Here is a 12,519-nt window from a genome sequence, read left to right on the forward strand (position 1 = left end):
CTGGAAAGTTGCTGCCATCACAACTGACCCCAGAACACGTGGCCTTTGCTTGTGACTGCACCAGCAAAATGGATCTCCATGCCATGTCTGCCTCTTCACAGAACTCCCTTTCTCTTTACCTGTCATTTTCAGTAGTTTGACTATCAGGTGCCTAGATATGGTTTTCTTTGCATTTATCCATCTTGGGTTTTGTTGAGCTTCTTGAGAATTTGATGTCTTTCATTAGGTTTGGTAAGTTCTTGGATATTATTTCTTCAATATAGACTCCATTTTATTCTCTCTCTCCTCATTACAGAACTTTAATCACACATATAATAAACCTTTTTACCATGGTCCACATCTCTTTTATGCTCTCTTCTCTGTTCTAATTTTCATTTTATTATTTTCTCTTTATGTGCTTCAGTTTGAATATTTTTTATTGACCTGTCTTCAAGGTCACTAATCCTGTCTTCTGTTATGCCCAGTCTGCTGTTAAAGCTCATTCAATGGATTCTTAATTTAAGGTACTATATTTTGCATTTCTAGAATTTCCATATGACCCATTTTTGTATATTCTAACTTTCTACTGAAATATTACGTATTTTCATCCATTTTGTCCATCTTTTCTTCCATTTTCTTTAACAAATTAATTATAATTATTTTGAAGTTCTTGTCTCTTAATTACAATATTTAAATCATTTCTGAGACTGTTTATTCCTTGATTATTTATCACTTTTCCTGTTTTTTGTTTTTGTTGTTGTTATTTTGTTTTGTTTTAATGTTTGGTAATTTTTACTGTATGCTGAACATTGAATGTTTGGTAATTTTTACTGTATGCTGAACATTGTGAATGTTATATTATAGAGGATCTAGATTATGTTCTTTTTTTTAAAGTGATGAGTCTTAGTCAGGAAGACAGTTAGGTTGCCAGAAAATCTCCTAGATCTTGATGCTTTGTTGTGGCTTTTTAAAGTGTCGGTCTATTTCAGTTTTGTACATAATCCTAGAGTGCCTGTCTTAATGACTCCCTACCCCTAAAGCATGGCCTTTCTGGGTTTCAACTGAATGTCTAAGTGTTCACTACTTAAATGACAAGATTTACCCACTTTGGCTGGGTCGGAACTCTAGTACCTACTACACCTTGCCAAGCCTGTGTTCTTGACCTCTGAAATCTCTATTCAATTTTCAGCCTTCTATTAGCTGTTCTCTTTTGGCCTTTTGGTATCTCACCTTGTGCATTTAGAGCTTACCAGCTGGCAAAGGACCCAAGGAGTATTTTATATACATTTTGGAAGTTCCTTATCTACCACTCCTTCATCTCTAATACCCTGTCCCCCAAATCTCAGCTCCTTTTGCAGCCCAAACTCCAGTATCTGCTTCCTTCACCTATCAAGAATATCATTCTCTGCATGGGCTATATTTCTCTCCACCTTATATTGAAAAATAACCTCGTAAAGTAATCTAGGGGGAATATGGGTCTCACTTTCAAAGCTTCTCTTATTTCAAGGAATTTATCCACATACTGGTTGTCCAGTGCCTGCAAACATATTTTAAACATTTCATTCAGTTTTTATAGTTGTTTACTGTCTTATATCAGCTATTCTTCATCTCTGGAATTGAAACTCAAAAAACTCTCTGTTTGAATTAAAGTACCACTCACACATGATTCGTGGAACTGAAGTCCAAGTCTGTTCTCCAATGGCAGAGGAAGCTGAAATCTGAGGAGAAAGGGGATTGTGGAAGGAATTGAACCTGTAGGGGAACTACCACGTGTAGAAAGGGAATTCAAATGATATTTATTTTTTAAAGTATCATCTGCCTCCACATTATCTGATTTTCCTGACTACCATGGCTTCCTGACTAGGTCATACATTCAACCAGAGAGGAGGACAAGGAGCACAAAAACAAGATAAACTGAAGAAGAAAACCAAGTTCTGGGCGACTTTCTTCCTGCCTGAAATGTACTACTCAGTTTTATAGGTAGCCAGGTTTTATTTTTAAAACTACATTTGACATCTCAGAATTTTCGGTGTTGACAATTAAGTCTGGTACTTCACGTCTTAATGACTTTGCACATTCATATACTTGTTTCTACAACCAGCTTCCTCATAAATAAGTTAGAAAGAAAATAGTGAGAATAGTACTATATCAAGAGGTATTGAGAAGGAAAAAAATGCCTGAGGCTTATATACTTCAACAAAAGTTACCGAGCACTTTCATGTTCCAAACACTAAAAATCTACAGGGTAGTGGGAAGAGGTTCCTGCCAAAGTAAATAAGATGGGGTTCCTGCTTGCAGTTGTGTGGGGGATGTAGATTTTTCAGTGTGCTGTAATCATAAATTACTGGCAAGCCAGACTTACGTACAAGAGGTTGGGGAGAACAAACAGTGAATTGAATCTAGTCAGGGACATCTTCCTGTGGCAGATATTTGAGCTGAATCTCAAAGATGAGAGAGAGAGATTTAGCCAGACAAAGGCAAGTAGAGAGGCATTCCAGGCAAAGCCAACAATAGCAAGAGCAAAGGCACAGAGGCAAGAAACAGAGTGCGGCAAGCGCAGTGGCAGAGACAGAGGGAGAGTGGACTACAGTGAGTTCAGCATTTCTAAATTATAAAGTGTGGAGTGCAGTGTGTCAAGAAAGGAGCCTGGAAAGGGAGCCAGGGTCCAAGTACTGAGGACCTGGGAAGCCGTACCAGGAAGTTTGGCCATTAGTGTAAGCAAAGGTGTGCCACTGAGAGTTTGGCACAGCCTGAACTGCATTTTAGATAGAGCATTCTGCCTGCAATTTAGGGGAAAGATTTCAAAAGGGCAGGACATGAAGCACCGCCATTAGAGGGCTGGTGCAGCAGTTCAGGAACAGTGGCTGGGCCTCAGTGATAGCAAGGAAGGGAAAGATAGTTGAGAGATAAAATTTTCCAAAGTCAGTAAATGGCTATGAGGGTTAGTAAGAAGAGGCTAAGTTTCAAAAAAGAAATGCAAACTTACCACAGGAAAATAAAGATTTCCATTTTGGACACTGAGGCATCTCAAAGTTGATATAATCAGCATGCACATGGATATGTGAAGTTCAAGAGTGCTATGGATTGAATGTCCCCCCAAAGGTCATTGAAACATAATCCCCACTGTGACAGTGTTAAGAGGGTGGGGAATCCTATTATGGTATTGAAAGGTGGGGCCGTAAAAGGTGATTAGATTGTGAGGACCATGGCCTAGTGAATGGATTAATCCATTGACGGTTTAACAGTGGTCATGGGTGTGGTTATGATGGCTTTAAAAGGATGGCAAGTAAGAAGCTTAGCTCTCTCCAGCTCAGCCATTCCACCACTGCTGTAGAGTCACCACCAGCAAAAGGACCTCACCAGGTATGTTCCCCAGACTTTGGACTTCCAGCCTCTGGAACTATAAGCAATAAATATTGTTTCTTTACAAATTACCCAGCTTCAGGTAATTCTGTTATAAGCAACAAAGATGGACTAATACAAAGAGAGAGCTGTTCAGGGATGGGAAAAAAGATTTGAGAGTAATTAGCATACAGGGGTAGGTAAATCATGAGGTTGCTTGGGGGCCAATGAAGTAGGGAGAGAAGAACAGAGCAAGGATAGAAACCTGGAGGATGCCAGGATTTTAAAATTGGGCAGACAATGAGAAATACACTGGTAGAATAAGAACCACTTTAAGACACAGAAAAGTAAATAACTTATGGTAGCTGAGGAAGTAAATATTGTCAAAGAGTGAGTGGTCAACAGAGAAATGAAGTGGAAAGGTCCACTAGGATCACGACAGAAGAGCAGGGGCAGGATTAGGTAATATGCAGGTCACTGGTGACCTTGAGGAAAGGAAAGGTGAACTGGAGAGGTCAAAAGTCCTAGGGATAATAATATAGATTAATCTTTCAAAAGGTTGATTTCAAATGAAAGTTAGACATAGGGACTTCCCAGGAGCTAGAGAATGACTTAGAGTCAAAAGGAGGTTTCTTTGGGTAGGAAAGAATTAACCATGTTTATAGGCTGAGGGAAACACTACAAAGACAAAGAAAAAAAAAAAGGAAAGGAGATAATTGGTAGAATCAAATTTCTAAAGTTAGATGGGTCAGAATTCCAAACATGAGGAGGAAGGACTGGACTTGAACATGTAGGAGGCATCTCGTCCTGCGTCTCGAGGAAGGTCAGCGACTGGCAGGAGACAGAAAGACGTAGGGTGGGAGAGGAAGGAATTAGGTGTGGTTTCCACTCCTCAGTGACCTAATTTTCCTGATAAAGTCGGAGGTGGGTTGCCTCCTGGGAGTCTGGATTGACAGTGTGCAGTGTTAGGTGAGGAGCGGTGACTATTGGGAACAGTCATAAAAGGAATGGGGACAATGGGCAAACCAAGGACAGGACCTTTAAGGCCTCTCACGTGGCACTGAGAGTCCAGATGAAGTTGACTTTTCCCCAGCATGGAAGCAAAGAAAGGCACTTGTGAGACAGCTCTAGAAATGGGGTTCCCATTCCTAGTATGGGTGCCGTACTTCCCCACTTTCCTCTTGTCCCTCTGGTGAGAGGCCTGCATGCCTCTGTCGGCTACAGCACCATTACTGACAGAAAACCAAAATAGAACAGTGAGAGAGAGCAAGCACATTATTCCAAAATTCCCTTAACACTTTTCTTAAAAGACACAAATCACCTAAATCACCCCCCAAAAGCCCTTTTAAATTCCATGGCAGAGACCAAAATTATGGCTAAATGTTTAATTAATGTTTATTATAGCTAGGATATTAGTTTTTTAAAAAGTCAAATTTATGATTCAATGAAGTAATATTTTTCACTTTCTGTGGGTCTGCTTTATAGCACACTGGGACGTGCCCTATAATAAATATCTTGTGTTATTTTGTAGGATTCTTGCATGCAAACTTGCGTGGGGCCGAGATGATACTGAATTTCCAGTTGAGTAAGCTAATGGGAACCTGAGGCAAGTCACTTCATCTTTCAGGACTCAGCTGTCAGACTTGTGAGATGAAGGGTAGGGATAAATCTCCAAGTTTTCTGCCAGGTTAAAAAAATCATAAGCATAATTTAACATTTTAAATTACTGTAGGATTTATAGATTTACCCCTTTCCTTTCATGATAGATTTTTGGTCCCAGCTATAATTTATTGAGACTCGGTCCCTCATCAGGAACACAAATTCCAGTGATAACACTGTCTCTCTAGGAAATAGGAATCATTTCATCACAATTTATGTTCCAAACTCTCCACTCTCTGCCCACATTTACTCTTTGGAGGTTTCATCCCTGAAAGTTCAGAGATACTCGTTCACCCTCTTGTGACCGTGCCTCGCTAAGGGGACCACATTACATTGTCTCCTGGAGCCACACCCCTGATTTCAGTGGGTGGATGCTCTGCAGCAAACTCTGCCCATTTTAACTTAGATTTGTGATTGAGGATAATATTAGAAAACACATACAAAGCATCTACTGGAATGCCTGATAAGGGGGCGGGGGGACACTCAGTAGAGTGTGCCTGCTACATACAGAATGCTGTGTGGGAAGTAATCAAAACACACCATTATTTTGGTCTCCTATTCAGATGCTTCTCCTGTCGCCAGATGAAAACTCAGCAGAACGCATGGCTCACTCTTGAGTTACATAGGGGCCCATGGTCACTTTAAGGGACAAAATATGGACTTGACTCAAAATTAAAGTGCCCAGTCCCAAGAGATTAATCAAATCTTCACCTTTTATTCAGAAGGCGATTTCTCCTTTCATTCCCTAGACACCTAGGCCATCAAGGCCCACAGGTGGGGGAGGAAAAGGGGGAGGAGAGGTGAGAGAGAAGACAGAAGATCTCACTTGACAGTGACCGGCACTGCCCTAAGCACGCCTGGCAGGGCTGATGCTGACGCTTGCCCTCCGAGCAGTTTGTTTGTCTTGACTGCTAGCTGGGCTGTTCCTGGGCAGATACCCCCAATACAGGTCGTGCACATTTTCCTTTGACTAGCCACTTCTCTTCCACCTTTTAGGATCCCATTTACTTTTGTTTCACTCCACTGTTTTGAGGGTCCCCTCACCTCTGGCAGGAGCCCTGTTTGGCAGAAGAGTCTTGGGCAGGATACCTTTGACAATGACCTATGTCACTAGCCAACAATTTCCTAAATAGGTCACATAAAACATTGATGAATGATATTTCATTAGGAACTTCCAGCTTCCATTTAGGATAGAAAATTAGAAGGAATGTCACTCTGTTTTCAACCGCAAGAATTGCTTAATCGCTTACATAAAGATGGATTTCTTGAATCCACCAGACGGCAGAGGTCACTGGGCAGTAAACTAGCATGAAATTTAAGGAAAGACAGATACCTCCAAAGAGGGACACAGTGTGACAACAGGCTTAATTGCAGCAGAGCACCTGGGGAAGACAAGGCCACCGTAGAAATGGGTAAGAAGATTGCAGCTAAAACTTAATAATGCATCAATAGATTTTAATGATTTGTAAATTTTAATGATTTGCAATTTTTAATGATTTGGCAGAGCATGAGCATATAGAACATATAGAAGCTATAGACATGAGGGGAATTTGCACCCACTTACAGGCTTTTCTTCACAGATCTCACAGAGTGCTCACAAGAAAGACTGGCATCAGAGTAGGAGAGCAGAGGAAGCCTCCTATAGTGGTGCAGCTCTGTGAGAGAGGAACTAAAGCCCTACAGAACCAAAGCCTGTAGCCACTAGAAGAGCAGCAAACCCATGAGGGCGTATGTGTAGACCTGTTACAGCTGGGGAAAGGGAATAAAGAAACCTTCTTGTCCTGGGAGAGGGGCAGGAAACTGTCTCCCTTACAAGAGTCACCAAAGACACTAGGCAGAGTTCATGTGCCCTGGGGAAAAGAGCAGATTCACTGAGTAGGCCCTAGCCTGAAGACCCAGGGACACAGTCGCTGCCTGAGACTGAGACTAAACCAGGAAAGCAGAATACCTCTTCCCCTACCAGGCTAGCAAGTATCTAGTGACAGTCTAGTACAGGGGAAGGAACAAGAGTGTGGTATGAGACCCCCTCTGAAGCACAGGCTCATAGGGAAGCATAAAGCCTATCTCCTACCATAAGCAAAGCAACACTAATTGAATGAAAAAACTGTTATATATCCATATCACAAAATACAACGCAGCAATGAAAGGGAACAAACTATCGATACAAAAAACATGGCTGGATCTCAAATGTGTTATGTTAGGTGAATAATGACAGATTTAAATATCTACATACTGTATGGTTACACTTAGTGACATTCTAAAATAGGGAAAACTATAGAGACAGAGAGCAGATCAGTAGTTGCCAAAGGCAAAGGTGTGTTGTCTACAAAGGGTTATGAAGACTTTTGAGGGATGATGGAACTGTTCTATACATTGACTGTGTTGGTGGGTACATGTAATACATTTGTCAAAATTTATAGAACTATTCACTAAAAAGGGTAATTTTACTGTATATAATTGTATTAGTCCATTTCTGTTGCTTATAAGAAGACATACGAAACTGGGTAATTTATAAAGAAAATGAAATTATTGCTTACTGTTTCTGAGGCTGGGATGTCCAAAGTCCATCTGGTGGTGGCGACAGTGACCCAGAGGTCTCACATTGCAAGATGGTGGAAGCAGAGGGAGCAGAGAGAGAAAGAGAGAGAGAGACAGACTCTCCTCTTCTTTTAAAACCCTCAGACCCAGACCCTGACCACCATTTTTAATCCATTCACTACTGCACGGTCCTACAATCCAATCACCTCTTCAAGTCTCCACTTTTAATCAGAATAATAGGATTTCCTACCCTCTTCACAGTCACAGTGCAGGCTAAGTTTCTAACACGTAAAACTTGGGGGAAATTGAAGCTTCAGTGAGTTTTGGGTGGATATAATTCAATCCACTACAATAACTTATATCTCAAAGATATTTAAAAATAAAAACGTACTTTATTAAAATTAAGAAGTTTTGTTCATTCAAAGACACTAAGAGAGTAAATGGACAAACCATCGATTGAGAGAAATAAAAAGAAATAGGGTTTACATACAGAATATAAGTAAAAAGCACGCAACCCAATAAAAAAATGGGCAAAAGACTTGAGTGGATATTTCACAAAAGAAAGTATCCAAATGGCTAATAAGCATATGAAAAGATGCTCATCATTTTTATTCTAAACACAAATGAAAACCATAATGAGGTACTACTACTCAGTCACCAGATTAGCTAAAATTAAAGATTGGCAATACCAGTGTTGGTGAAGATGTGAAGCAATTGAAACTGGTTGCAAATTTGTATAACCACTTTGAATAACTATTTAGCAGTGTTTACTAAAGCTAAACACCTCTGAGGCCTTATGATCCAGCAATTCTGCTCCTAAGCATCTATCCAATAGAAATGAATGCATATGTCCACCAAAAGACATGTTCAAGAACATTCATAGCACCATTATCATACTAATAAAAAACTGGAAACAACTTAAATTTCCATTAAAAGGAAAACATACAAATAAATTGTGAGATACACACACACACACACACACACACACACAGTGAAATACTACACAACAATAAAAAAGAACAAATGACTATAACATCCAACAGGGATGAAACAGACACAATGAGTGGAAGAAGTACAAAGGAGTTTACACTGTCTGATTTGATTAATATGAAGTTCAAGAATAGACAAAAATCATCGATGGTCATGAAGTCAAAATAGTGGTGACAGGTGAGAGCAGGGAGTATTTACTAAAAGGCATGAGGGAGCCTTCTGAGCTACAGGAAATGTTCCATATCTTGATCTTGGCGGTGTTTACATGGGAGTATATGTATATGTAAAACTTCACCCAATGGCACCTTAAGTACTGCGCACGTTACTGCATGTATGTTTACTTCAATGCAGTACAATACAAAAAAAGTCACTTACAGCACAGCTCAAGGGCTATCGATAATGTGTGCAAAATGAATATAAACAGCCTAGGAGTTTAAGGTCTTGCCATGGCCCCAGATTCCTGTGTGTTTCTTAGCCTGCAGATGGAGAAGAAACATGCATTAGCTACATAGCCAGTGGTAGATCGGCCGTGATATAGCTTCTATTTCTTTTAGGTCCCAAGCTTATGCAATGTCTAATGAAATAACTTTTGTTTAAAAAAAAAAAAATACAGAGCAGGCATTCTTCCTCTAATGTTTTAAAACAGAGACATTTGTTTTATATGCTGTTAATTGCTAGAGTGTAACGTCTGCCAGGTTATTTTTTTCTAAGAGAATAAAACTTTTTGTTGCACCCTCATTCTCCTACTGTATTATTTATCAATAAATCAAGACTTGTGCAGTTTATGTGTGCTGTACCTCAATACAGTTTGCTTTTAATGGCCCCTGCCAACACTCCTAGGGAAGCTATATCTGCATCGGGCCTCCAGGACTCACGCACAGCCCAGCAAGGGCTTGCCGCAACATCTCTCTCAAATCCTATCTCCTCGTCATAACTTGACTTTTTTTATATCTTTGATGTGATGAGAGGTCCAAAAGTCTTTGAATCAGCATCAGACAGTTACTTTATAATTACACTATGCATTTCTGCCCAGCACCTCTCTCTGGTGTGCAGTGTCTATGGTTGGTGTTGGATTTTTCAATCAAAACGTCACTATTAACATCCTGTTATAGTAACTTAGGTTGAACCATATGAAATCATTGATTACTGATGATTTTTGACCTAAAAGAGTTGAAATTTTATATGGCTCAATTGAACAGTGTTATCCAAGACAGACTTTTTAGAGAAACTGAGCTTTAGGTTGGGTTTGAACAAAAGGGGAAAGTTGATTCTTAAATAGCCAAGCAAATACTGAAACACCTCCGTGAGGCAGCTCACCTTGGCTTTCAGATCAGCACACAATGCCTGTTGCTTTTTCCTGTCCTCAGCCAATGTGCTCTCCATTTCATGAGCTGCACAGGCCTCCAGAAGGGTCAGCAGAGCCTTCTGTATAAAGTCCTTCCTGTTCTTATTCCAACTTGATAACAGGACCCTTTGCTGCTCCCTAGCAAAGCGATACTGGTCACAATACTTCTCATGTTCCACCTGAAAACAGAACAGATGGTGAACACTTATTATGAAAATGAGCTTACATTTTATGTCATCGTTACAAAAACAAATAAAATAAGTTATAAGCAATGGTTTTGAAAAATTGAAGACAAACATCTTAACAGTAAATATGGCAACCAGCAACCAGGTACTAGCTCCAGAGTTCTGAGCTTATGGCTAACTGGTGAGTGAGGACAAGTCATCTAATGCTTGTAAGTCCTTTCCTTCCTCACATAGGATGGAGCCAGATCAGCTGGCTTCTAAAACAACTTGCACTCCTAAATGGCAGTGATTCAATGAGCAGAAAGCAATATTTCCCTATACATAATTTTTTTAATACTCCATCTTTAAATCAGTTTTGGTATTTTAACAATGACATCACGTGTTTCAGTTAGGAAACATGCTGACAAATTGATCCAATAATCCTGGAAATTCACAGTTTGGTTCTAAATTACCGAAACACTCAGATGTCAGGATGTCTAAACTTAAAGCAGCTGTAGCAATGATGCTCAGCTCCTCCCCTTCCACACTCGTGAGGGACGTGACATTCTCGCACTGCTAACAGCAGCTCCTTTTGTCAGTGAATCTCAACCATGGCAAGTACCAGAGACTTGCAGGGAAGAACAGGAATGGTGTGTCCTTGAGTAGTTTGGTGATACTTAAATGCTCCTCACAGAAAGGTGTGTCTTCCGAAGGGGACAGTCCCTGACCCAAATAATTCTTTATTCTGCTAGTATAGACTATGCCTCTAAATTTGGTACATTATTTAACTCCTAAGACTTGTGAGAAAAGTAGCTAGCGAGTGGAATATAGTAGGTTCCACCTGAAATAATACTTTAGGTATGGTTAATCAGGTACCTGATGAAACAGGCATGGTCTCACTTAAACCAAGTATCAGCTGCTGAAACCTGTTCTATGAACTTCTTAGCTTTGTTCCATAAAGGCAAAAATACACTTAACATCTGTCGACTATTAAGAAAGGAAGCATATACCATACAGAAACACATACTAATTAATCCGATGTAAGAAGTAAATGTAAAAATCTTTATTATGTGAATAGCAGAAAAATATAAAAATCTAGAAAGCTAAAAATGACAGCTGGTCACAGAAGCAAATAGAATCACTAGAGAATAAAAAGAATGATCTAATTTAATAAATTAAGAATTTTTTAAAATCCAGAGTGAATTATTTATTATATAATAGGCATCTGTTACAAAATAAAGGCCAGAATTAAAACAACTAACTTTTGGGGGCGTAGGGAGAGGATGGGGGGGGGATGGTCACACTGGCTTCAGACTCTGTCTGAAAATAAGGATAACAATAGTACTTCTCTCATCCAATGTTCTGTATGTTGAATAAGTTTTCACAGACAGACACAAGGTAACTTCTACACACATGTGAGTATTGTTACTTGCTTAACTTAAAACAATTACAAAAATGCAGAGTATGTGATAATATTTTACAGCATTTAAAAATTAAAAGCCTATGTGTGTTTGTTTACATGTATGTTATAAGATGAGTTATTGAGAAATTAATTGGTGACGTGGTAACTTCTGCTTCCTTGCCTTTGTGCTATTGTTGACGAAAGAACAAAACAGTAATTTCACAGTTTCTTCTCAGGGAAATTTCAGTCATATCTTTGAGTGCTAAATTTGGGGTGTTTGTGCTTCAGAGCCATCTAGGAGGATAAGCAGAGTTGTCATGGTGGGGAGATCATAGTAAGTGCCAACCCACAGGGCAAGTGTTAGCTCCCCCTTGACTGGAAGGACTGAGGTGTGGCAGGCTCTTTGGACAGCCGAGCGGGCACTCCATTTTCAGGCAAGACCTGGAGATGGCAGAACCTCTGGAGTCTAACACTAGCAGAGCCACATAGAAGAGCTCTGCAGCAAGTAGGCAGTGAAAGAGTAAATGTTGCCAGAGGGGTCCCCAATCTTCTCATGAACTGTATAGGCTTGAAAAAATGACCTGCCCAGGCTTCAAAACTATAGCCCTATTATTTGCTAGAGTGTAGGAAAAAATCATTTTTATAGCATCATTCTGAAAAGATAGTTTTTGCTTAATAATTATTGACCACTTAAATGATTTAACTAGCCAGTATGTGGGTAGGGTTTGACACTCACCAAATCATGCCTAGATTTGTGAGGAAAGTATCTTTGTAACATGTCCAGATACAGAGTTCTTCTGCCAAAGAGATCTCCAGGATACTGATCCAAAATAGCCTGGTAAATCCAGTGGTCTTCTTCACTTAGTTGAAAATTTCTGGAAGCAACAAAAATGTCACAAGATACTGTTGAACAGTCATGGAGTTTGAGAGCCCTCCAACTGTTCAAGCTATTATCATCAAGCAAGTGATGATAATTTCATAAAATGAGGTTTGTGGGTTTTTTTTTTTTAATACATTAGCCAAATTTAATGTCTGTTACAGAAAGCTTCTAAATTCTAATACAATGGGTTGTATCAATCCTTTACTTGGTCTTGCCATGA

General features: G+C 39.7%; 1 protein-coding gene across 2 annotated transcripts in view; it reads right to left on the minus strand.

Moving 5' to 3' along the window:
* CCDC148 (coiled-coil domain containing 148) overlaps window positions 1-12,519 on the minus strand; it is a 189,756-nt gene that overhangs the window by 131,446 nt on the left and 45,791 nt on the right. For both annotated transcript variants that reach the window (XM_063077403.1, XM_063077411.1), the window contains 2 exons: window positions 12,156-12,294; window positions 9,826-10,032 (listed from right to left, as the gene is read on the minus strand). In XM_063077403.1, coding sequence (XP_062933473.1) covers window positions 9,826-10,032; window positions 12,156-12,294 — 346 coding nt within the window. The remainder of the gene's footprint in view (window positions 1-9,825; window positions 10,033-12,155; window positions 12,295-12,519) is intronic.

Source organism: Cynocephalus volans, chromosome 1 (assembly GCF_027409185.1).
Source record: "Cynocephalus volans isolate mCynVol1 chromosome 1, mCynVol1.pri, whole genome shotgun sequence".
Classification (NCBI taxonomy): domain Eukaryota; kingdom Metazoa; phylum Chordata; class Mammalia; order Dermoptera; family Cynocephalidae; genus Cynocephalus; species Cynocephalus volans.